The 24598-nt window shown below is 43.2% G+C and overlaps 3 protein-coding genes across 7 annotated transcripts; all 3 read left to right on the forward strand.

Annotated features, from left to right (window-relative positions):
- Positions 1-360: 360 nt before the first annotated feature.
- On the forward strand, positions 361-8518 carry LOC307209339 (asialoglycoprotein receptor 2-like). Of its 2 annotated transcripts, XM_079964296.1 has the most exons (6): positions 369-1187; positions 3369-3482; positions 4361-4486; positions 6169-6314; positions 6761-6870; positions 8292-8518. In XM_079964296.1, exons 1-6 carry the CDS (start codon positions 1085-1087, stop codon positions 8479-8481), a joined length of 789 nt encoding a protein of 262 aa, XP_079820422.1. In that variant the 5' UTR covers positions 369-1084; the 3' UTR covers positions 8482-8518. The 2 variants fall into 2 exon arrangements, with proteins under 2 accessions (XP_079820423.1, XP_079820422.1); XM_079964297.1 differs by lacking the exon at positions 3369-3482 and having other exon boundaries at positions 361-1187.
- LOC307209340 (C-type lectin domain family 2 member L-like) lies at positions 6805-16602 on the forward strand. Of its 3 annotated transcripts, none has more exons than XM_079964299.1 (7): positions 6805-7620; positions 10648-10856; positions 11410-11526; positions 12140-12265; positions 13528-13673; positions 13826-13935; positions 14621-16602. In XM_079964299.1, exons 2-7 carry the CDS (start codon positions 10739-10741, stop codon positions 14787-14789), a joined length of 786 nt encoding a protein of 261 aa, XP_079820425.1. In that variant the 5' UTR covers positions 6805-7620; positions 10648-10738; the 3' UTR covers positions 14790-16602. The 3 variants fall into 3 exon arrangements, 2 of the variants coding, with proteins under 2 accessions (XP_079820425.1, XP_079820424.1); XR_013835551.1 differs by lacking the exon at positions 6805-7620 and having other exon boundaries at positions 10119-10856; positions 14621-15035; positions 15709-16599; XM_079964298.1 differs by lacking the exon at positions 6805-7620 and having other exon boundaries at positions 10119-10856.
- A 5194-nt stretch (positions 16603-21796) lies between these two features.
- On the forward strand, positions 21797-24055 carry LOC307210367 (olfactory receptor 10X1-like). Of its 2 annotated transcripts, none has more exons than XM_079966229.1 (2): positions 21797-22316; positions 22826-24055. In XM_079966229.1, exon 2 carries the CDS (start codon positions 22842-22844, stop codon positions 23781-23783), a length of 942 nt encoding a protein of 313 aa, XP_079822355.1. In that variant the 5' UTR covers positions 21797-22316; positions 22826-22841; the 3' UTR covers positions 23784-24055. The 2 variants fall into 2 exon arrangements, with proteins under 2 accessions (XP_079822355.1, XP_079822356.1); XM_079966230.1 differs by having other exon boundaries at positions 21797-22208.
- Positions 24056-24598: the final 543 nt, after the last annotated feature.

The following is a 24598-nucleotide window of genomic DNA, read 5'->3' on the forward strand; positions in this document are numbered from 1 at the left end:
AAAGAATGTACCTTCAGTTTCTTTACATTTCCAACATTTATTATCGGGCAAATGATAGATTTTTGCTAGCTTGACTGGGGTCACCTGTAAATCATTTTCATAATATTCTCTCTTAAAGCATTGCATGCCGTAAATTTCATACCTGTGGTCCACAACTGTTCCCAGTCAGCAAACATAATGTTATGTCCAACGTCTTGTGCCCATTTAATCATAGCAGATTTCACCGTTTCATCCTGAGTATTCCATTTCAGCAGCAAGTTATACATCTTTGACAAAATCTTAGTTTTGGGTTCTAACAGTTCTGTTTCTAATTTTGATTTTTCCACCTGGAAGCCAATTTTCTTGTCCAAATTGGAACGTAACGAATAACCACTTTTATGCATTCTTACTAAAGCCTACATAGGACTGCAAACTTCTACCAGTGTTAACAGTTTTTGCTCATGGTCTTTTGATCTACTGATAAGGGTGCATAGGATGGCTTTTATTCACCACCAAAAGCTGGAAACTTATCTTGGAACAAATTGAGCTTTTCTTGTAATCAGATGCTGAGTAGGTAGGAGGTGCAACTCATGATACAAATGACTTGATGGTGATTGTAACAACTAAATTGTAAACTGCTTCCATCTAATAAGAGCCACTTCTGAGGAGGTGTTTGGCTTGTGGAAACAGGAACTTAAGTGCAAAGCACATCCATATAGCTTTAGGAGACCACACAACTTTTCTCCCAGCAGAGAAGTGACTGTGACAGCAGGGACACATTCTGAACCAAAGTAAGGCATGTTACATTTTAAGTGCTACGTAGTTGCAGAACTGCAATGCTTTAAAGTGTCCACAGCATCGTTGCAAGGGAGGTGCACAAGGGGGGGAAAACAGAACAACAAATTGTGCTTTCCCTTGGCTTTTACCAAGTAAACAAGAAGACTTTCCCCTACCCCAAGCAGCGAGGTGGTGCTAGGGGTGGGCATTTAGGGGCCTGACTCATTTGTGGCTTGCTAGATAGAAGCTGATAGTGACAGAAAGGAAGCACAAGTGGCAGTGTTGCATCTGCCCCAAGAACTCTGACTTGGAGCAGCCTTAACCTACCATGGATGACGGCTATCAGAATGAAGAATACTACAATGACAATGTGTCAGAGAAAATATCCCACACTGAGGAAGTGCACTCGGAGTTTGAACCTACAAAAGCAGGTAACGGGGAGAATGAGAAGAAATTCTCAAAGGGTTGCTCTGGTTCTGTAATAAGGTGTTATGTTCACACAATAATAATAATAAATTTTATTTATATCCCGCCCTCCCCAGCCGAAGCTGGGCTCAGGGCGGCTAACAACACTAAAATAGTGCAACATTCTAAAAACATTATAAAAAACATTTTTAACATTTGCTGCAGCAGCACCAGTGTCCTTAAAGTTGTGGCGGTGGTGAATGTGGGCCCCGCCCCCTGGCCTGATGGAGTGGGCTTGCAGGGGGAAGAGGCCTCCCCACAAACTCACGGCGAAGCGGCAGTAGCAATGTCCCGAGGCCTCCTTGGAGCCTTATATGCTGAGGTGGAGTATGGGGCCCGCCCCCAGGCCCAAGGTGGAGAATGGGCTTGCAGGGGGAGCGGTCCTCCCTAAGACTCACCGGCAAAGCGGTATGGGGCCTGCCCCCAAGCCCAAGACTCACCGGCAAAGCGGCAGCAGCAGAACAACAGAACAACAGAAGCAAAATAAAGGAGGTGCCCTTACCTAGGGAAGGTGTCTTATTCCGAAGTGAAATTTGCAGCTTTATGCACTATGCCATGTAGCCACAGTTCTCCAAGAGCAATAAAATTTCTTGCTGCAGAACTCGGAGGTTATTGTGGAAACATTGTAAGAAACAGTCACATTTTTCACTACAGTTTAGTTAATGTCAGCTGCTAACATTTGGCTTGCTGTATAAACTTTCTTAAAATGTATATCTGCTAAAAAGTGTCAGCTCTTATATATCGAAACTTTTTTCCTCAATTTTTAGATATGTGTTCCAAAGGGCTCAATTTTCAAGAGTGAGGGCTGGATGGTAGGACCCCTGTCCCACAGTGGGCAAAAGTTAGAAGCAATGTCTATAGGGAGACTACTAGTCAGCAGCCACCAAATTGACTGGAAAAGGAGCAGTTTAGTATATCTGGAATCTCTTGGTACCTCCAAAAAGTAAATCAATACATTAAACTGAATTTGGGGAGAAATATTTGCCAAAGTGAAGAGGCTGACCTGAAACATTGGGGGTGGGGAAAGAAACTTGATTAAAGCAACCATATTACTAGTTGATTCACGTTCTCCAAGGCTTATGTCTCACTATCCCCCAAAGACATTTCACTCAAACCAGGAAGCTCCAGAAGGTAGCCCTAGTATTGCCTATACTAATATGCTCTTAATAAAATGCAATACATAAATGTTATAAAGGTAGGGAAAAAGGTAAAGGTAAAGGGACCCCTGACCATTAGGTCCAGTCTCAGTCTCAGTCTCAGTCAGTTTTATTGCACATAGCCAAAGGCTGCCGCAATGTACACAGAATTATTTGACAATTAAAAGAAATTATACTGAATTGGTAAAAAAAGACTTAAAACATTTGTATTATTAAAACATTACGTACTCTAAACAAAGCTATAAAAGTACCCCAATGTACAAATAAAAACATTAAACAATAAAATTCATAAGCTAAAATCATCACACGGTCACTAATGTTAAAAACAGTATCAATTAATACAGTGTGCAATTTATACTCAGAGTTTGGTGACAAAGATAGAGCATAGCCTGAGGTAGATAGATGGGATCAAATAAATTCATCTCCTTTACAGTTAATGGCTACCTTGGCTATATAATTTGCTCTAATTTTCCTAGCAGCAGTTGCAAAAAGTGCTACCCGCCAGGTCGCATACTTATCTGTGTCTGCAAGGAGATATAACATCATGTCAAGGGGGTTCTGGTCAGGGGACACTGTCATTATAGGTACCAAAAATCTTTTTCTTGCATCATGTGGCCAGCATGGCGAACCAGAGCAGTGCATGGAAACGCCGTTTACCTTCCTGCTGGAGCGGTACCTATTTATCTACTTGCACTTTGACGTGCTTACGAACTGCTAGGTTGGCAGGAGCAGGGACCGAGCAACGGGAGCTCACCCCGTTGCGGGGATTTGAACCGCCAACCTTCTGATCAGCAAGTCCTAGGCTCCGTGGTTTAACCCACAGAAGCCAGCAAAAGGGCTATATTCTCATTGGTTTGTGTTACAGTTTCTTACCTGTGTACTGTAGAAAGAGAGGGCTGGATATGCACCCATTCAGGGTGCAGCAAGACCCTTTCATCCAGAAAGTCACAAAGCAGACAGTCTCTTAAAAGTGCTCTTTCCTCTCTGTAGACTCAATGATTTTGGACCAGGGATATGAGAATGCTGAGCCAGAATATGAGTACATCGGGTTTTCTGGCATACAGATGAGAAGGCTACCAGACAACAGAGGGAAAGCAGAGCCAGGTGAAAGGTTCAATGAACTTGACAAATGATATTACGAACTTTTCTAATGTGCTTGGAAAACTCTGGGAATATGCTTGTGCAATATATGAAACTGTCAGGGACTGGGCAGAGGAGGAATGGTGCCTCCCTAGCCTGACTCTTCCAGAGAAGAGGAGGACTGTTTAGAATTACAACGGGTTTGAGGGAGGTCATAGCTCAGAGGCAGATGAGGGGGAAAGTTGAGAAATAATGGGAGAGGGAGGAGGAGGAGGAGGAGGAGGAGGAGGAAGTACCAAGAGGGTGACAGCAGATGGACTCAGTGTCTTTAGAAAGCATTCCAGACACACACACCCAGAACCCGTCGAGCCTTGAAAGTAGGAGAGCCAGAGCTCAAAGGCACTTGTCAGCACCTGTAGAGGTGATGAGGATGACGAATAAGGAAGTGGGAGAGATGGGGTGTGTGTGTGGAGATTCACTTGGGACAAGGCCATTATCCAAGAGGCTGGGTTCTAAAGCCTCTCTCTGTAAATACTGAATAAAAAGTGGATGGCAAGAACATTCCTTGCCTTCTTTATATGTTCTTGGGTAAACCGGCCATGGGAGTTGCTGGCAGCAGCCTGACAGAATCAGACTTTTTCAATTCAAACCGTAATCCCTTAAAATGGGTGGTGAACCTAAAGCCTGGGGGTCAAATGTGGCCCGGCCCTCAGGACACTCACGGAGTCATGCTTCCTCCCCAGGCCACAGTCCCTGCTTTTTAGCATCCTTGATTGCTTTTCCTGGCTGGAATTTGTCCTTCAACTGTGCTAATGCCTCTTGCTTGCCTGCAAGATTTCTAGTTCCTGAAATTTTCTGACGCTCCTACAGCTTCTAGGTGGCTTACTCTTCTTTATTTGCAGCACTGTATACATTTGAGGATGACAAGCGGGGACCTTTCGTCAGGAAACCCGTCAGCATCTTCTCACTTCTGCTGCTCTGCTCCCTTATCATGGTGAAAGCTGCTTTTGTGATGACATCTGTTAGATGTAAGTCCATATCTGGAGAAGGCTAAACTTTTTTTGGTTATTACTTCTGTGAAGCTTAAAGCATGATGCACGTTTAAAGCATGGCACGCATGCACCCATCTTTTAAATATCTAACACCTCTCAATTCATTTTATTTAAGAAATGCCAATTGCATACAGCCATGTTTTAAATGTCTAAAAACTCCAACACACACACACACACACACACGATTCCTTTCTTAAAAGTATACATTGACAACCTGCATTCAGCTACAGAAATCTGAGGACAAAATAGACATAGAATCATAGAGTGATTGAAGGCCTCAGGCCACCTCCCATAGAATCATAGAGTGAATGAAGGCCTCAGGCCACCTCCTTCTACTCAACTCAGGACATCCAGAGTTAGAACATTCATAGCAGATGACTCTCCAGCCTCTAACTGAAGACCTACAATGGGGGAGAGCCCACCACCGCCCTTGGAAGCTGGTTCCACTGCCAAACTACTCTTACCATCCAGAATGTTTTCCTGTTGTTCAGCCAAAACCTTTCCTCCTATAACTTCAGCTCACTAGATCTGGTCCCGCTTGCTGAGGCAGAAGAAAATGAGCTTCTGTGTGACAGCCCTTCAGGTATTGGAAGAGTGCCACATTTTCCCCACCAATCCCCCAAATTAACCAAATCAAACCAGGATGAATATACCCAGTTCTTAGTTTACACCTTCCTTTCTTCATTTATTTATTTATTTATTTATTTTCCACATCCCTAAATACAGTAATACCTCGTGTTACAGACGCTTCAGGTTACAGACTCCGCTAACCCAGAAATAGTACCTCAGGTTAAGAACTTTGCTTCAGGATGAGAACAGAAATCGTGCTCTGGAGGCGCGGTGGCAGCGGGAGGCCCCATTAGCTAAAGTGATACCTCAGGTTAAGAACAGTTTCAGGTTAAGAACGGACCTCCAGAATGAATTAAGTTCTTAACCCGAGGTACCACTGTATCTTCATTAGCCAGTGGTCCTCACTGAACCCATTTTATTGTCTCTATAGCCTTCTTGGACATGGTTATCCAGATGAGGTCTGACTAGTGCAGAATAAAGTGGGATTATGAATTCCCATGACTTGGAAACTATAGGCCTGTTAATGAGGCTGAAGATTGCCTTAGCCTCCCCCCTCTTTTTTTTTTTTTTTTTGCAGCTGAATCACACTGTTGAAATGCATCAGTTTAAAATCATTGCTGATTAGCTGATACTTACTGCAACTCACTTCACAATATATGAGAAAATCAGAAATCCTATCTGGAGGGTTGTAAGAACCCCAGAACAGTGTGCAGGGGGAGGAGAGGGGAGATTTTTCTACCTGGTAAGCTGAAATACTTGCACTGATGTCTTTATTGACTTCTTCCTCATTATGGTGAAAGTTGTGAGGAAAGCGGCACACCATCTTAAGGTCAGTGGGGTATGTGGGTTGAATGGGAAACCTAAATACCCCTTTTGGATTTCCAAAAGGGAGCAGGTCCCCATGTCTCTGCTGTCACACTATCATGTGATTAACTATCATATGATTAAAAACTCCTAGATATTGTATCATTTGCTGAATGTTCATGTAGTATGTGACACCAGTCATAGAAATATCGGATGAATGACCAGTGGAACATTTTGGATGCACTTGCTGTGGGATATATTGTTTAAGGATCCTTATCTTGCAGGCTTTTCAGTGTGTCCAGATGAATGGGTAGCATTTCAGGAGAAATGCTATTTCTTTCCCATAAAAACAGGAAATTGGGGTGAGGTCAGAAGCTTCTGCCAATGGCTGAGTGCAGATCTGATGATAATTGACAACAAAATGGAACAGGTGAGTCTCTCCTGTCCTGACTCTCTCATCTAAGATGTGGAGATTCAGAGACTGTTGCATAGGACACCCTCTCCTTGCTAGGTAGAAATTACTGCAAGCAGGCAAACAACAGATGGCAGAGAACTGCTTTCCCATAAAAGCCAGTCCTATGCCCTGATCTGAAGTTGAGACTTAAGTATAGACAGGAGAGAAATTGGATTGAGTTCACACTTTCCGAAACAATATGTGAACCAAATTCACACTTCCTGAAACAATATGTGAACCAAAGTGCTGTCATCCTTTAAGATTTGCATTTCTCTGAATTTTGCAATGCAATCCTTGTAATGTGTACAAAACTATATACTAGGATAAACAGTGTATGTAAATGAATATATTACCGAAAAGAACATGCAAAAGTGCTTGGCAAAAATATTGGGCAGGAGTAATTCTGTTTTCATTTTGTCTAGGACTTTCTAATTTATAAAATGGATTCCACGAAGAATCTGTGGATTGGCTTGCGTTATGCAGAGGGTGTAGCAGGGTGGCAATGGGTGGATGGTACAGAGTTGACCTTTGAGTGAGTAGAATTCCTCAATGCATCATCCTTTATCTTTACACAATGAGACTGAGGCTCAGAAAGCTTTAAGAATTTCAGCAGTAAAAATTTGGAAGTGTGTTTCCCATAATACGGACAGGAAACAACATATTCACACCAAACCAAACCTTTAAAGCACTCTTATACTTTATCAGTCATGGATTCACCCAGAGAATCCTGGGAGTTGTGGTGTATTAAGTGTCTCCTAACAGCTGTCAGCACCCATGGCAAAGAATTAAATGTAGGGTGTTGATGTGACCAGTGTATATATGGTCCGTATGGAGGTGGATGTTACATGGAGTGCCAGCTTGGCTAAAAGCCTCCCATGTTAATTCTCCTTCTTCCATCAGGTGTGGAGCGATAAAAATGGGACTGGGCCAGTATCCCTGTGCTGTATGTGGTGCTTTGATCAGCTGATTGTCAGGGTTTTAGTGTCCAACAATGGGTCATATGATGTCATTCTGATGCCAGGTGATTGACAGGCGTCCAGCCTTACCCACCTGTCACACTTGGCCTGTGGGTGGAGGAGATAAGGATTCAACCCCCTAGTTATATCCTATTCCTCACCCCTGGTCTTTAATCTAAACAGCAGCTATTTGTATTTATTAGATTTTATAGGTGGTAGATAAAAGCATGAAGGGCATAGCAGGAAACTTGGATGGAGAAGGAAGAATATAGATCCTGCTGCCACCAGAGCCATTGAAGTAAACAGTACTTCAATATAAATGACAAGTATGTTTGATGTTTGATCTGGGACTGGCTGTGTGAAAGCAGCACCATCCTCTTTGGTCAATGTGATGTTCTCTTCTTCACATGCACCACAATCTTAGGCATCTTTATTTAGAAGTCAGTACCACTGTGTTTGGACGCGGGTGGCGCTGTGGGTTAAACCACAGAGCCTAGGACTTGCCAATCAGAAGGTTGGCGGTTCGAATCCCCGCAACGGGGTGAGCTCCCATTGCTCGGTCCCTGCTCCTGCCAACCTAGCAGTTCAAAAGCACATCAAAAGTGCAAGTAGATAAATAGGTACCACTCCGGCAAGAAGGTAAACGGCGTTTCTGTGCGCTGCTCTGGTTCGCCAGAAGCGGCTTAGTCATGCTGGCCACATGACCCGGAAGCTGTACGCTGGCTCCCTCGGCCAATAAAGTGAGATGAGCGCTGCAACCCCAAAGTTGGTCGCGACTGGACCTAATGGTCAGGGGTCCCTTTACCTTTACCACTGTGTTTAAGGGAGATTTCCTCCCGGGCAAAGTGCTCCTAGGATTGCAGTCACCTGCAGTTGATCCTGCTGCTCAGAATCTGCAGAAAATTTGAGGCCAGCAGCTGTTTCTTTCCCAACTTCAAGCTCTGTCCCCTCTCATCACCCTGCTGGTATGTGACTCACGCTGTTCTATCTTTTTCAGAAACTGGGAGACGCCAGATAACATTCAACTTACCGACAAATATAATTATAAGACCCATTGTGTTCTTACTTCAGATGAAGCCTCAAAGGGCAAGTGGAACAACATTCCCTGTGATAAGCTCCATCTATCTGTCTGTGAGAGGGACAAGGAGGTGACCCGCGTTCTGCGGTCTCCACTTTCACCCCACTGAAATTATTTGCTTTATTTTTATTCCATAGAAACAATTTTTTAAAAAAGATAATTGTACAAAGCAAATACAGAAGAAAAGCAAAAGCAACTTGTAGCAAGGACATACACCAGTCAAACAGATGTGTCACTGCTGTGAAAACGCGTGCTCTATTCCTAACAGTATTTCATGAATTGTTTCCATTGTATTAAAAATCAACAACTGCAAGGTGAGACAACCAACCAAGTATTCCCCAAAGCTTGGGTTAAAAGGTGTGTCTTGTTAGAATCCTAGAAACCAATTCAAATACTAATTAGATTCAGGCATGCTGTTTCTTTGAGGCTGGTTATCCCACAAACTGCCTCTCAAGCAAATGTAGCAATTGCATGCACAATTAACGACCCACTCAGAGTCCCATCTTGACTTGAAGGTTTTCAGAACTGTCTCTTGGTAGTGGCTTGGTCAGAATATCAGCTGTCATTTCTTTGGTTTGACAATACACCACAATTCAACATGTCTGTCTTGTATTACCTAATGCACATGGTAGTTTTTAACCCTAATGTGTTTAGTTCTTGCATGTAGCTTTTCTTTGTGATAATTTCAAACAGCTTTAATTGTGCTCCATCAACTGAACAGGTTTCTGCATACACAACCCAAAGCCCATAGTTAGTTGGTCAGTTAAGACCAGTTCTCTACATACCTCAGTTGTACCTATATACTCTCTTTCTTGGAAAAAGCTGGTAGCTATGCATGGCTCCCAGCTCAACAAAATATACATGCAAGTAAATTTTCCTAGCTAGGAGATTTACACAGCCTGCATGTCTTTGTTAACACAAAGACCGCATGATCCTTTTGTAATGAAACCACATTCTTTTCCTTTTAAATTGTTTGAAACCATTTTTCTTCTTTATTTTTACTTCTGATGGACAGAGACTTGTTTACTGTAACTACTGAAACTTTGTAAGTAAAATCTTTATTTACAAAACAAGGTGTCTGTGATTTATTCTAGCCTACGTATTTTTGTGGGGACCATTGGTTTAAAGGTGGATGAAGGCAGATGCAGAATCTAACTGAGTTTTAATGTGCTTTGTAGCAATCGGCCTATCTCTGTGAGGAGAGAGGAAGAATCTCTTCCCCAAACTTCTGTTTCCAACATCACATCTTAGTATGCCATTTAAATATAAGCAGATGGTGCCATGCACACATCTAAAAGGTAGGGATTCCAATAGTCAAGAGGTCACCACAGAGAAGGCTCTGTTGCATACCACTGTCCCAGAGAGCACCTCAAAATTACAAACTTACCCTTTCTAGAGGAGTGCCCATCCCAATACACAAGGAGGCTCACTTCCTAGACTCAACAACTTGGCACACACATTTATCTTCCTCTTCCAACAAGCTTTATCCAAGTTTTCATCTGTATTAAAACTATTTAAACTACTTGTATGTATGCAATTGTTTTTCATTGTTTTATATATGAAGCTGTTTTTTCCTGTTTCCTGTTTTGTGGTTGCAATTGTTTTATAACTGTATGTATTAATTTTGCAAACCACCCTGACACCTAGCAGAAGAGAGATCTGATAAATAAAATGGACCTCTGTCTTGTCTGGATTTGATTTCAGTTTATAGGACCACCCACCCCACCCCCGCGCACACACACACACACACCCAGCCCATTGTTGAACAAATGGGTGACAAAATGGAGCCCTGTGGGACACTGTGGATAATTTCTCAAGGTAAATCAATAAGATAAAAAACAAATACTTAAAAATAACAACAGCAAGGAAAAGAATACAGATGAAATTACTTTTCCAGAAAAATGCTGTGCACAGATGGAGTGTGCGTCTTGCTAGTGTTAGGGCAAATGAAAATTTTGGCAGATACCTGGGTGATCAACTTTCTTTCAGACACCTTCAGACATTTCTTATGATAATCTGAACCTTTGTTTTGCGGTCCCTTTCTTTTCTCAAATAACATGAAGCCTGGTCACTTGCTCTTTCATTAAGAGCCCACTCATAGTTGTCTGAACCTTTTGTAACGAATCAGCTTCAGTCTCTTTCACAGTTCAGCCATAATTAGCTAGGACCATCCCATCCTGCTTTGCTACATTCAGCCATGACAGTTGCACTCCCCTTCCTGAGCATAAAGGAGTGGGGAAGCGCCTGACATTTCTGTGGTTTGTTAGATAGAAAGGAAGCTGATAGTGATAGACAGCAAGCACAAGCATCCGGTTACTGAGCTTAGCTGCTCTGAGAGGCATTCGAGGAGAAGAATCAAACCCATCATGGATGACGGCTATCAAAATGAAGACTATTGGAATGAAGATTACCAGAAAGACATTCTTTCAGACAAATTGTCTCAGAATGCTGAAGTTTCCTCAGAGTCAGAACCTGGAAGCGCAGGTAAATCAGGGTGGCAGTGGAAGGAAGCAGAAAGGGAGGAGAATGGGAAATTCTCAAAAGGCTGTTCTAGTTCTGCTGCTGTTGTGTCCACATCACATATAAAACACACAATTCCCTATGTGAGTGATCTAACAAGGTTATCATTCCTAACTATAATTCTCCTCTATACTCATTACTCCTCTATACTCTAGTAATTCTCCTCTATACTCTATACTCATTAGGACTAGATCATGCTGCCACAGTTATCCAGTCTTGGGAGGCTGTTTAGTAAGATTGCAATAAACAGTCACAGTTGCTGCAGCAGTTGCAGCATGGTCACATTAACATGTTAGCCTCTTACTTGCTACCAGCACAAGCATTCTTAATATTTACATTTGCTAATAAGCTTCTTTTGCCCCAGTTTTGGCTCTTTGAATGATATACTATTCCAGAATGAGTGACAAAGCTGGACATGCCCAATTCCAGTGGGTAGCAAGACCATGAAATCTGGAAAGTCACAACGGAGAGCCAAGTAGGCAATCTCTTTAAAAAACAACACCTTTTCTGTCTCTAGAATCAGTGGTTTTGGACCAGCAAGGATATAAGAATGCTGCGCAGGAATATGAGTATATCAGGTTTTCTGGCATCCGGCTGAGAAGGCTACCAGAGAAGGGAGAGGAAAGAGAACCAGGTGAAAAGAATTAACATACCTCCACAAATGGCACAAATAAATGTTTTTAGTCTCTCTATTGTACTGCAGTCTGAAGAGGAGCACAAATAATATCCCCCTTCCTCATTAGACTTTAAAAAGCCTTTGTTGCCCAATTCAGACACCAGTTACACTGTTCATCTACTTCCCTGTCCCACTTTGGGCTCTGATGTATTGGAGGACCACATGAACATTGTTGTTGTTCTCATTCCTTCCGTTTCCAAAATTCAAAGGAGCCTCATGTAGCTAAAATGGCACCGTCCACACACAAGAGGGAGGTATCAGAAGCTTTGGGGAAACCTCAAGGTTTTCCAGAAGGACAAAAAATATTTTGAAACCCAGAATGAGCATGCTCAGTAGGCATGGAACGCTTGCTGTATTTTGGCAGGGGGGAAGAGGGAAACCTGGATGGAAGGGAGACTAGCCAATCCCTCTTCCCTGTGAATCCTGGGAATTGTAGCTCTCTGAAGAGAACCCTTAACAAACCAAAGAGGCCATGATTCTCTGAGGGAAGCCTTCTTTATTCTCAACAGTCCTGCTCCTGAAATCCTGTGGTCCTCCTTGAGCTTCCAGGTTTATTCTTCTTAATTTGCAGCACTGTTTACATTTGAGGACAGCAAGTGGGGACCCTTTGGCAGGAAACCCTTCATGATCTTCTCAGTTCTGTTGCTCTGCTCCTTGATCATAACAACAGCTACTCTCATAATGGCATGTCTTAGATGTAAGTTCAGATCTGAAGAAGGTAAAATCTTTTGGGTATTACTTCTGTGTAGTTCCACCTGCCCCACCCCACCCCCAGAAGTACATAGTGCTGAAGGAGGAAGTAGAGAGAGAGACACTCTGTCCCACTTCCTCTTTCAGCTCTATGTATTCAGCTGTATGTATTCCTCTTTTAGCTTATATGTATTGTTGCACACCACTCCAGTCTCCGAGAAGTGCCTGGATTCCAGGGGTTTCAGATGTTTCCTTCTGGAAATGAGGCACAGCAGAGACTGTGGTGTCTTTATGATATATTTACCCATATATGCAACCTGAGCCTATGATGGAGGGGTTCACAGTATCAACACCCCAAAAAGTTCTTGCTTCTCCCATAGCTGCAGCCTTGGATTGAAGCAGAAATCAACTATGGCCCACTTTCTGCCTTTCCAGCCTGCAGCTTTTTCTCCAGCTTCTAGTTCACATTGCAGCAAACTCTGCCCTCAAACTCAGGCTTTGCCCTTCTATCTATCTGAGAGCTGAAGGAGGAGCCCTCCCATTTGCCATTGGACGCAGAGCCCTCTTTCCTTTATTCTCTTAATGGCCCATCACCTTTCTTTTATTATCTGAATGGCCCCTCACCCAGGCAGTTAGCCTGACTTGATTAAATTCTAACATTTGCTGGATCCAGTGAATAAAGAGGTCTGGCAACCACAAACTAATAACATTGCTTTTCAAGGCTCAAATCAGCAGCTGAAAAGACAGAAAACTGACAAGAGAGAATATGAGGGAAAGGAGGAGCAGTTTGAGAGACTAGTGGGAGGAAAATGGAGTCCCTGTGAGGAGGCAGGGTGAGAACAAAGACAGAGATCAAGAGGGACACACAGAGAGGAGGGGGATGGAATGCTGGAGCAAGAGAGATGAGAAGTCTCTCTCTCTCTCTCTCTCACACACACACACACACACACACACACACGAACTGGTAAAAGAGATCCTCTTGGAATTACATTTTTTTTTCACATATCTCCCCAGCACACACAGCCAAAGTCAAATCACAGATCACATCTTTCTCCGTTAACTGAACCCAGATTTTTATGGTTCGCCCTTAGGTGATGATATTTCACACACACACCATCTGGATAAGGCAAAGGGACTGGTTTTGAAATGTGTGTTTATTGGCAATTATGATAGTGTATGACTCCAGGCACAATAACATCCTTTGACCAGCAAAACATCTAAGATATATTCATGCTGGGTAGCATTAATCAACATTTCCATATATTGCAGGCTTTCCAAAGTGTGCAGATGACTGGTATAAGTTTCAGGAAAAATGCTACTACTATTCCACAGAAAAAATGCAACACAATACAGCTAGAAGTTTCTGCCAAGCCCTAGGTGCAGATCTAATAGTGATTGACAGTGAAAATGAACAGGTAATTCTATCTAAGGAATAAATAAAATATAATTGAGTGTGTTACTTTCACTAATATATTCATTTCTATGAACACTTGCCTAATATGTGCAATTTTGCAAATATTATATGGCTAGACAACTGCAAATTCATGTTATTTTCATTTTCTATGAGGACTTTCTGAAAGATGAACTGCCGATAAGCGAGAACACTTGGATTGGACTGACTTACATAGAGGCTGAAAGAAAGTGGATGTGGCAAGACTTCAAAAATCATTCCTACACGTGAGTAGCATTATTGAGTTGAAAATTCTCTACCATATCATAGCACTGATTTGCAATGACTCCTTGTCCACCCCTGTTTACTATGTGCATTAGCTACAGTTAGATCTGCTCCCTAGTGCTTATAGTGCACTAGCAATGACTCCCCCCTCCAAACTTGACAGCTAAAGCTGAACCATTTTCCTCCTCTGAGTACCTCTCCTCTTAGAATATGGTAGCAGATCTTCCCAAACTCTCCAAAGGTCAGATTCATGTACTTTTCCATACAGCAGTCAGAAAACACAGGTTGTAAACCTGGGCTTTGTTTCAGTGGTGAAAGTTTCTAAATTATTGGTATAGGAACACAAGAATGGCTTGTAAGATCAATCAGCTCAGACCTCTTTACACACTGAGTTTCTCAGATAAACTGGAGGGGAACAGCAATGGGCTTGATTCCCTCCTTACCAAAGTGCGGGAGAATGACCTAGCTAAGCCTGACAGGGCAGCTTTCTCTCTGTCTGTGGCATTAACCCATTCATGCATTAATTAGACTTAAGCATGTTGGTTATATGAGACTAGTTATCCCACACAAAAAAGTTGAGGCCAGCATCTGCTTACCACCCCTGCTCCCAAGTTCATGATCCTGCCCCATATACTGGATTCCCCTGATAGCATGCAAGTCAGACAAATTTGTGTTTCTCATTTTCAGAAACTGGGATGGAAGGACAGAACCAATCAGTTCCCGATGCTGTGTGATTTTGGACCCCAAGTATGAATTAAAATGGAAGAACACCGAGTGCCTAAGACGCTCGGGCTTCATTTGTGAAAAGAGCAGGCACATTGTCTGTGCCCTGCAGTCCCCATTCTTACCTCATTGAAACTTGGCTAATTTGTGAGCGTGTACAAGCAGAATTGATTCATAGGAGTGTTTTTTTAAAGGTTGCAAGAACTTGTAGGGTTAGAACAATGTCTTTCTGGTCCTCTAGACTGTGAGTCAAAAGCCAGTCAGGAAATAAGCCTGGCTGAATGTACATGGTGTCATGGGGAGGAACGAAGCACATGGGTTTCCCTCAGCATCTCCCTCTCCATGCCTCTGCCCTGGTTTTTGGAGCCAGCAGTGACCAGTTTGATGTCACCAGCAAGGCTCTCCCTGCTATCTGTCTCCAAGATCTGTATTTCGAAGTATACCTCCCCTAAACACGGCTGTCCAATTTAATGGTTATGCCTGGTCAAACTGGGCCCGTGCACAGGTATTTCTTTACATTTTATTATCATTAAAGGAATACCCAGGAAGGGTGCGAGAGCCAAATCCTACCAGCATATTCCACAATAGGCAAAACAGACATCCTTCTGTGATGAATGCAGATTCCTGCAAAAGACCCCCCGTTGGATCTGTCACTGGTAAAGAAAAGCCAGTCTAGGAAATCTTCTTGCCTGCTCTCCTCCCTCCCTCCCTCCTATCCTATGCTCGCCGCTTTCAGCAGAGGGTGGCTTTCTGAATAAGCCATGATGTCACCTAAGCATTTTGCAATTATTAAAAATCTCGGAGAAGGTTCAAAAAGGCTTCCCCCCTCCTTGAGCTTTGAAATGGAAAAGATTCTGTCCAGTTTCAGGTAGCTTAAATAATGTTGTCGGCTCCTGTGGAGGCAGCTAGCGGAGGGAAGAATCAGCTCCATTTCCCTTCACTCTGAATTTATGTTTACATGTTGTAGCTTTCAGTTCCTGTCCATTCAATACAAATCTGCTGTTGTGTAAAACATCTGTATTAAAAACATTTTAAGCAAGCAACTGTAGCAGGAACCCCGCCCCCATCATTCAGTTTCTACAAACTTCACACACACTCACACTCACACACTACATACACTACGCTTCTGTTATAAATTCATAGAAAATCAACCATACATCGGATTTGCACTGTTCCACTTTTATTTTACTCCATGAAGGAAAGACTACAAAATGGGGAAGGTTTGATACAGGCCACCATAATCCCTTGAGCATACCAGCACATCCACAGGAGCCCTGCCCAGTTGCTATGCCAACCCTGATGGTCTCAGACAGAAGACCATCAACAACGCAACGGACTGCATACACGAGTGGATTCAACATGGACTATAACAAAAGAACAGTGATTGGATTCCCCCTCAGGGGGCAGGAAACTGTGACTACCTTTTGTCTTCTGAAAATGACTCATGGGGAGGGGGAGAAGGGAACCAGCCAGGTGACAGGACACAGGTTACCACCACCACCCCTCCCTCAACCCCTCCTTTCTGTGATGTAGGCATGATGTTTCTGGGGGTGGGCTTGACCTACAGGATGGGAATTTCAAAAGTTTTTATAAGGCCTTACACACCATTTTTCTGTGTCTTTCCTCTCTCCTGCAAGTGAGCGGAGCACCCTGTTGCAACGGTTCAATAAAGGCCAAGCCTACAGGCTGCTGATTTGCTCCAATTTACTCTGGTTGGTGTCTTTACTTTTTGTCCAAGGGAGCCCTCAGATTTTTCCGGTAACACAATTAAAAGACTGATTTAAGACCTGCAAATGGCTTACATTCCCATGTCTCCTAAGTCCCAATTCTGGTATTAGTATTACTACTACTAGTAGTAGTAGTGCTAGTAGTAATACTAATACTAATAATACTAATTACCCCTAAACATTTTGTGAATCTAAGTTTGACCTCATTAAGAGCAGTATTTCAATATGAGCAGGAAAATGAGAGTACCCCTAAACATTTTTTAAAGAAAAAAAACACTAGTAAAATGTAGTCATTTAAAATACATGGCTTGTCCTTCTACAGTTAATGTGTATGTATTTTTCAGACGTTTGGGCGTGCCTAACAGTATCAGGCCATCTAGTCTAGCATCCTGTTTTGAACTGAAGCCTATTTTATCCGTCTCCAGCATCTATAATAGATAAACTATCTCTCAGCATTTAGTTTCCATTTACCAGTAGCTGTCATGACTTGCAACTGTTGGTAGAATTGTCCTCCATTAACTACATGTTGGAGCAGATGACTATGTATTAGTTTGCAATCAGGCCATGGTACTTCATTCTGTGTTCACAACACTTCATTACCTATTAATTTTTGCATTTTACGTGACACAACATAAAAGCCACTTCAGGAAATTTAGTGGAACTTAATGCAAGTTTAGTGTTCATTTCCATGTTGTCTCTAGAAAAAATTCATTGCAACCCCATTTACTCAGAAAATTGATGACATTTGGGGCCGTATCCTGGCATATAGTCCTTTCCCACTACATATCATGGCTGTGGAGTTTCTGTGATTGATCTGTGGCTACATTCACAACAGGGCTAATGTTCTGAAAGCCAATCCTTGACTTGTTAACCATGTAACCATTGGACAGAGCAATCATCCACATGGTTCTCTCCCAAATCATGGGGGAAAAGTTCATAAATTCAGTTAGGGAAGTTTGAGTGCATAATAATGCTATTAAAGGTAAAGGTAAAGGTACCCCTGCCCGTACGGGCCAGTCTTGACAGACTCTGGGGTTGTGCGCCCATCTCCCTTAAGAGGCCAGGGGCCAGCGCTGTCCGGAGACACTTCCGGGTCACGTGGCCAGCATGACATCGCTGCTCTGGCGAGCCAGAGCCGCACACGGAAACGCCGTTTACCTTCCCGCTGGTAAGCGGTCCCTATTTATCTACTTGCACCCGGAGGTGCTTTCGAACTGCTAGGTTGGCAGGCGCTGGGACCGAGCAGCGGGAGCGCACCCCGCCGCAGGGATTCGAACCGCCGACCTTTCGATCGGCAAGTCCTAGGCGCTGAGGCTTTAACCCACAGCGCCACCTGCGTCCCATAATAATGCTATTAACTGAGTGCCAAATCAACATCTGCTGATGACCTAGGAAGTTAAGTTTCTGGAGACATTTCTAATGGGTCGTCTTCTCCTTTGGTGATCACTCATAGCTGAATAAGATGTCTTCCATGAACATGGTCTTAACAGTGAGTCCATAAGTGACTGCGGAGGCCAATTCTGCATCCACATGTCCTTCCACAGTGGGGACATAGGTTTCCAGGCGGGAGTTGATCACGGTGAGGGTTTCCCAAACATGCCTTCCTCTTAGCTTGTTTCTCCCTTTCATCCAGAGATTGTGCTTCTTCAGAGTCCATGACACCTTTGGTAAAGGTTGTTCCTAATTGGCGCACTCGCAGGCCAGTGTTTCCCAGTTATCAGTGCTTATACACCTTTTTTTTTTTTTTTTTTGCCTTGAGAGTGTCTTTAAACCTCTTTTATCGTCCACCGGTATTTCGCTTTCCATTCTTAAGTTGAGAATAGAGTAGGCATCCAAACAACATGACCCGTCCAACAAAGTTGATGTTGAAGAAACATTGCTTTGACACTGGTGATCTTTGCTTCTTCCAGTACACTGGCATTAGTTCGCCTGTCTTCCCAAGTAATGTGTAAAATGTTTTGGAGACACCATTGATGGAATCATTTACAATTTGAAGATGATGTTTATAAGTGGTCCATGTTTCACAAGCGTACAGTAAAGTTGGTAGTATCATAGCTTTGTAAACAAGCAATTTGGTTTCCCTGTGAATGTCATGGTCCGCAAACACTATGCACTTCAATTGGGAGAAAGCTGTGCTCGCAGAGCTCAGGCGATGCTGGATTTCAGCATCAGTGTCAGCCCTTGTGGAAAGATAACTGCCCAGGAAGGAAAAGTGATTGACATTTTCCAACATTACACCATTAAGTTGGATTTCTGGTGCTGCAGAGGGGTTGTTTTCTGCTTGTTGGTGCAGCACTTTGGCCAAGCATTCCATAAGATTCTGTGAATATATTTAGGATACCGTATTTTTTGCACCATAACACTCATTTTTTTCCTCCTAGAAAGTAAGGGAAATGTCTGTGCGTGTTATGGAGGGAATGCCTACGGGTGGCGGGGGGGAGATCTGCTGCAGTCGTGAGCAGAGGATCCATGGTTCCCCTTCCTTCCCTCCTCCGTGGCTCGCTTTGAAACAGCAAAGTGGGAGAAGAGCCGCTGAGTGGGGAGGAGAGAGGGACAGAGAGTCTGCTTCTTTAAAGGAGCAAAGCGGGAGAGGAGAGGAGCCGCTTACACGAGTGTAAGCAGCTCCTGTCTGGTTGGTTCCTTTAAAGCAAGCAGGCTCTCTGTCCCTCTCTCCTCCCCACTCAGCTCGCTACATAGCAGCAAAGTTTTTCAGCTCGCTAAGCCGGGGATGAGCGTGGAGGAGGGAGAAAAGCAGAGCCTGCTTGCTTTAAAGGAGCAAAGTGGGAGAGGAGAGGAGCCTTCTCCCCTTATACCCCTCTTCTGCATTACAGTGGTGCCTCGCAAGACGAAATTAATTCGTTCCGCGAGTTTTGTCGTCTTGCGATTTTTTTCGTCTTGTGAAGCACGGTGTCAGGAAAGTTTTGGAAAAGCTTCAAAAACCTCAAAAAGCTTTAAAAACCTCAAAAAAGGCTACCACACCGCGTTCTATGAGTTGCTCCTCGAAGTCAAGTCGCAACTGTATTAACGGTGTTAAGAAAAAGGAAACAAACTTGCAAGACGTTTCCGTCTTGCAAAGCAAGCCCATAGGGAAAATCATCTTGCGAAGCAGCTCAAAAAACAAAAAACCCTTTCGTCTAGCGAGTTTTTTGTCTTGCGAGGCATTCGTCTTGCGAGGTACCACTGTATTAGCAGCATCCTTCTCCACACACCCTACGCATGCTCCTTGTCCCTTGAGTGCTTTTCCTTCCCTCCCCACTTAAAACGTGGTTACAAAGACTGGATTTTTGCATTGGGCTACTCCAAACATGTCTGTGGCCACAGCATGAACCACAAAAATCATACATCCACTGTTTCTTTTAGAATATTTTTTTTCTTGTTTTCCTCCTCTAAAAACTACGTGCGTGTTATGGTCGGGTGCGTGTTATAGAGCGAAAAATACAGTTTGGAGGTCATCCTCTGAGTGTGCACACACTACTTTGTCATCAGCATACTGAAGCTCCATGACAGAAGGTATGGTAACCTTACTCTTTGCTTTCAGCCTACTCAGATTAAAGAGCTTTCCATCTGTTCAATATATGATTTCTACTCTGGTGGGGAGTTTCCCTTCAACAATGTTGATTAAGATAATAGAGTTGGGGTGATAACACATCCCTGTTTAATGCCTGATCCCACTGTTAATGGTTCACTTTGAGACCCATTGTTATCTAATGGGTAATTCCCTTGCCATTTAAAGGTGCTAATTCCATCCAGTAATTATTATCGGATATACTATGTTTGCTAATTGAGTGCTTGTGGTAAAGGTAAAGGTAAAGGTACCCCTGCCCGTACGGGCCAGTCTTGACAGACTCTGGGGTTGTGCGCCCATCTCACTTAAGAGGCCAGGGGCCAGCGCTGTCCGGAGACACTTCCGGGTCACGTGACCAGCGTGACATCGCTGCTCTGGTGAGCCAGAGCCGCACACGGAAACGCCGTTTACCTTCCCGCTGGTAAGCGGTCCCTATTTATCTACTTGCACCCGGAGGTGCTTTCGAACTGCTAGGTTGGCAGGCGCTGGGTCTGAGCAGCGGGAGCGCACCCCGCCGCAGGGATTCGAACCGCCGACCTTTCGATCGGCAAGCCCTAGGCGCTGAGGCTTTAACCCACAGCGCCACCTGCGTCCCACCTGCTTGTGGTACTCACCTGAGTATCTGGTGCTCACCCTTTGGTGCAGCTGTTGCATGATGCAAGGTTGCATGATGCAAGGATCAGCTTCTGGGTAAGAACTCTTGAGTGCTTCCTATTCTCTTCCACCACTTTCAGTAACTACTAGCTAGACAAATCTCCTGTGAGTACCTGAGGCATGAGGCAGTTCATGGAAGTTAGAGAAGGTGTGAAACCTAGAATAGTTCTTCATTATCCCTACAAAAGTAACCTAATCCTAGGCCTGAAAGTACATCCTATGGCACTCACAAAAGGTTTCATTAAATATCCACTCAAATCTACAATGCGTTAGAGACTATTCTTGCTCGGTTACTGTTTTCAGCCTCTTGTACGATGTGCATGCCCTCTTAAATGTTTCCATGTTTCATTGGATGCCATGATGGGCACTTACCGTCCTAACTATTGTGAAAAGAAAAGAGGTTCACGGGCTTTCTATGGGAGCGAGTGCAGCAGTGGCTGATGAAGGTGTCTTTCTCCCCCACCAGTAAGGTGGTTGATGTATGCCTGCACCATTTTGCAGCCCTGTCTCTTTCTGCTCTTCTGGATGGGGCAGCCAATTTGTGTGATGCCACTCCGCATGGGAGCCATTTTGTGTGTAGCACCCACTGCATTTCCATTTGCCCCCAAAAGTCACTGACATCTGGTTTATCATTGTGTTGGCCTCCTAATTCACAGGACCATCAAAAGCATGGGGTGTGCAGGAAAGGGCTTGGAAAGGCCACATACATTGATCAGAATTGTGTGGTTTTTGAAACTCAAAAACATTGGCCCTTTGAGTTTCTGAAACTTGAATTTAATTTTGATTTTCTAGAGTAAATAACAAATGATGAAATATCTGATAAGCTTTCCTTTCGTAAACAGCTCCTGAGCCAAATTAGTGTAATTTCCCCACAGGCCTCACTCCCTGAGTGTCTCTGGGATCTTGACACTGAATCCCCACATGAACAAGGTTAAAATCCCTCTCTTTCTTTCTCTCTCTCTTTTTGGAATGGCATGTTAAACATTTTGCATGGTTAGGGGATGACATGCTCTCCACCCATTCCTTTGCAACAGGACCACAGATTTCAGTGGAAATTGTGGCAAGACGTTTTGGTCCTTACTTGAGTTTACTCCATTTTCCCCTGAGGCCAGTTGTAGTTTCCTCCTCCTCTTTTTCTTTTTGCAGCTCCAGATCAGAAACGGAAGGTAAGCCTCCTGTTATAGGGATCATTCTGACAATCAGAAAGTGTGCTTTGTTTGAGAACTCATTTAAGCCATTGGCTTAGTTTTCAAACAATGTTTCAGGGAACTCCAACATTCTTTAGGGTTCCTCAATGAGAACAACAGAGATGGTAACCAAGCATCCTTGAAAATTTCACTTGTTTCCATCACTACTGATCTTCTCTCACATTCTGGAGTGCCAAAGCATTATTGCATGACTTCTAATGGTGCTCAATTACCTGGGAAACTAGCTGTTAACCAGCTCAGGTATATGGCAGTGTCCTTAAAAATATATATCATTTTTGGCCTTCTTGTTGATCCACACAGTGGTGTGCAGTTGGAAAGTATATAAATTTCAACCACTGCAGTTAGTGGAAGTGATCTGGGAATGGAGAAGAATGCCTCAGGCGATGAACTTAATAGAGGTATGGTATGGGGGGGGAAGGGGCAGTGTCACTCTCCCCAACACACCTTAGACTACTGCAGTAAGATCTCACCACCGCTCACTTCTGCCCACTTTGAGTGATATTCAAGTATGTATTACTCAGAGTAGACCCACTGAAATTAATAAACATAACCTAAGTTAGGTGCTCTGAATAAAACTTAGTTAAATACCATCCTTTATATAGTAAAAGTGTGGACCCGTAAATGATAGGCGCTCCTTGAATCAAAAATGCAGTTGACCACTTAGCCACTAAACTAATTGCTTCAGAATAAAATCCAAAGCGCAATTGCAGCTAGTTTTTCCATGTATTTTTTACGGAGAGCCAGTTTTGTGCAAATAGGAAGAGAAAACAAAAAATGCTTTGATCCTGGCAAAGAAATTAAGCCTGCAGAAAGAAGCATCATTTAAATCCTTGGAATCAGACAAGATGCTAGGTACATCTGTCTTTGAATCCTTTTCTTTGAGCCAGTCGGTTGCTTTATTATTATTATTGTTATTGTTATTATAATTTAATTTAACAATGTGAAAGATCCATGCTGCTCATTGTCCATAAGACTGAGCCTTGTGTTTGGTAACTGTGATCTTCTTCTTTCTAAGGTGCTGGTACAACACAATGAAGAAGAATCACACACAAGTGACAGAATTTATCCTGCTTGGGTTCTCTGTACCTCCAGAGGTACAGATTGCGTTTTTCATCCTGTTCCTGCTCATGTACATCCTAACCGTGATAGGAAATCTGCTGATAATGTCCGTTGTTTATTCTGATCGGAGCCTCCATATTCCCATGTACATCTTCATCTTTGCTTTGTCTTGCTCTGAAACCTGTTACAGTTTAGTCATTGTCCCCAAAATGCTGGTTGATTTGCTAGCAAAAGTCAGAACAATCTCTTTTGCATTGTGTGGTGCACAAATGTTTCTTTTCCTTGGAGTGGGTTCAGCAAACTGTCTCATTCTTCAATGTATGGGCTATGATCGGTACCTAGCAATATGCCACCCATTGCGCTATCCTCTTCTTATTAACACGCGGGTAATTGTCTGGCTCATAGCCATTTCCTGGATTTTGGGATTCCTCATATCTCTAAGTGAGGCTGCTCAGATCCTTAGGTTGCCCTTTTGTGGCCCCAATGCCATCCGGCACTTCTTTTGTCACATGAGGGCAGTAGTTAGGTTAGCCTGCACTGCCGACAATACAACTGAAGTGACAATCTCTACTATCACCATGCTGGTTCTGGCCAGCAGCCTTCTGTTCATCATGTTGACTTACATCTTAATTCTCTCCACCGTCCTGCGCATCCCCTCCACGGAGAGCCGCCAGAAAGCTTTCTCCACCTGTGCCGCCCACATCATTGTGGTAAGTGTGCACTATACATTTGCCTCCATCATTTATTTCAAATCGAGCTCAGCTGACACATTAGAGGATGACACGCTATTGTCTATACCTTACACCATAATTACTCCGTTTCTCAGTCACATTATCTTTACCTTGAGAAACAAGGAAATCAAGGTTGCGGTAAGGAAGGTAATCACTAAAAAGGTACTTTCCCAAAAGATATGAATACAATAAATGCAAACAAATTCCATTCAAACCAAATTGCATTTATGGTTGTTTCAGTGTATCGCTAGGTTGTGTAGCAAATGTCTTCATGTTAGAGGAAAGCCCAAAGGGTATGAGTCCTGGGTCTTTCATATTTGACCCTGGGTGCCCTGCCTAATCCTCTTCTTGGCTTACAGAGTGACTGGTGGCCTTGCAAATTGAAGTATTCACACTCACACACCATCTTAAATTTCCCAGAGGAATTTATCCATATAAATCATCATATGAAAATTTTATAAAAGTTTGTATGATGGGCCTGTGGTCTGAGTCTGTCCATTGTTCTCTATCGCAGACACTTTGTTCTTAAGTTATAAATTGTCATATAAGAAGAAAACAAAAGCAATGTATTCGCAAAAGAGCTGAAATTATTGGAAAATATTTACAATAACAAGTCACAAAGAAGCGCTGAGGACAACATCCTGCTATTTATTGGCTAATGAACATCTGCAGAGGATTCAAACCCCATGATCTTAATACAGACCAGATTAAATACACTTGAATTTCCTGATAAGTGTTCATTCAGCAAGTTCATGATGAAGTTTTCCTCCTCTGGTTCATGAATAGCCACCTTGAGGTCTGTGTTGGGGTGTCCTGGAAGTCTGCTGGTTTCAGAGTATGGCCCTTTCTGATGTGATTCATTTTTCCTTTGGGGCAAAGTCACACCTGTGTAGAATGGAGGAGGCCATGGTTGTGTGGGCTCCATGTTTGTGTCTCTGTTGTGTGGCCTGTTGTTGCTGCAATAATACCCTTGGGGTATTATTGGAGTACCCTTCTGG

Source organism: Podarcis cretensis (genome assembly GCF_951804945.1).
Source record: "Podarcis cretensis genome assembly, chromosome: 2".
Taxonomy (NCBI): domain Eukaryota; kingdom Metazoa; phylum Chordata; class Lepidosauria; order Squamata; family Lacertidae; genus Podarcis; species Podarcis cretensis.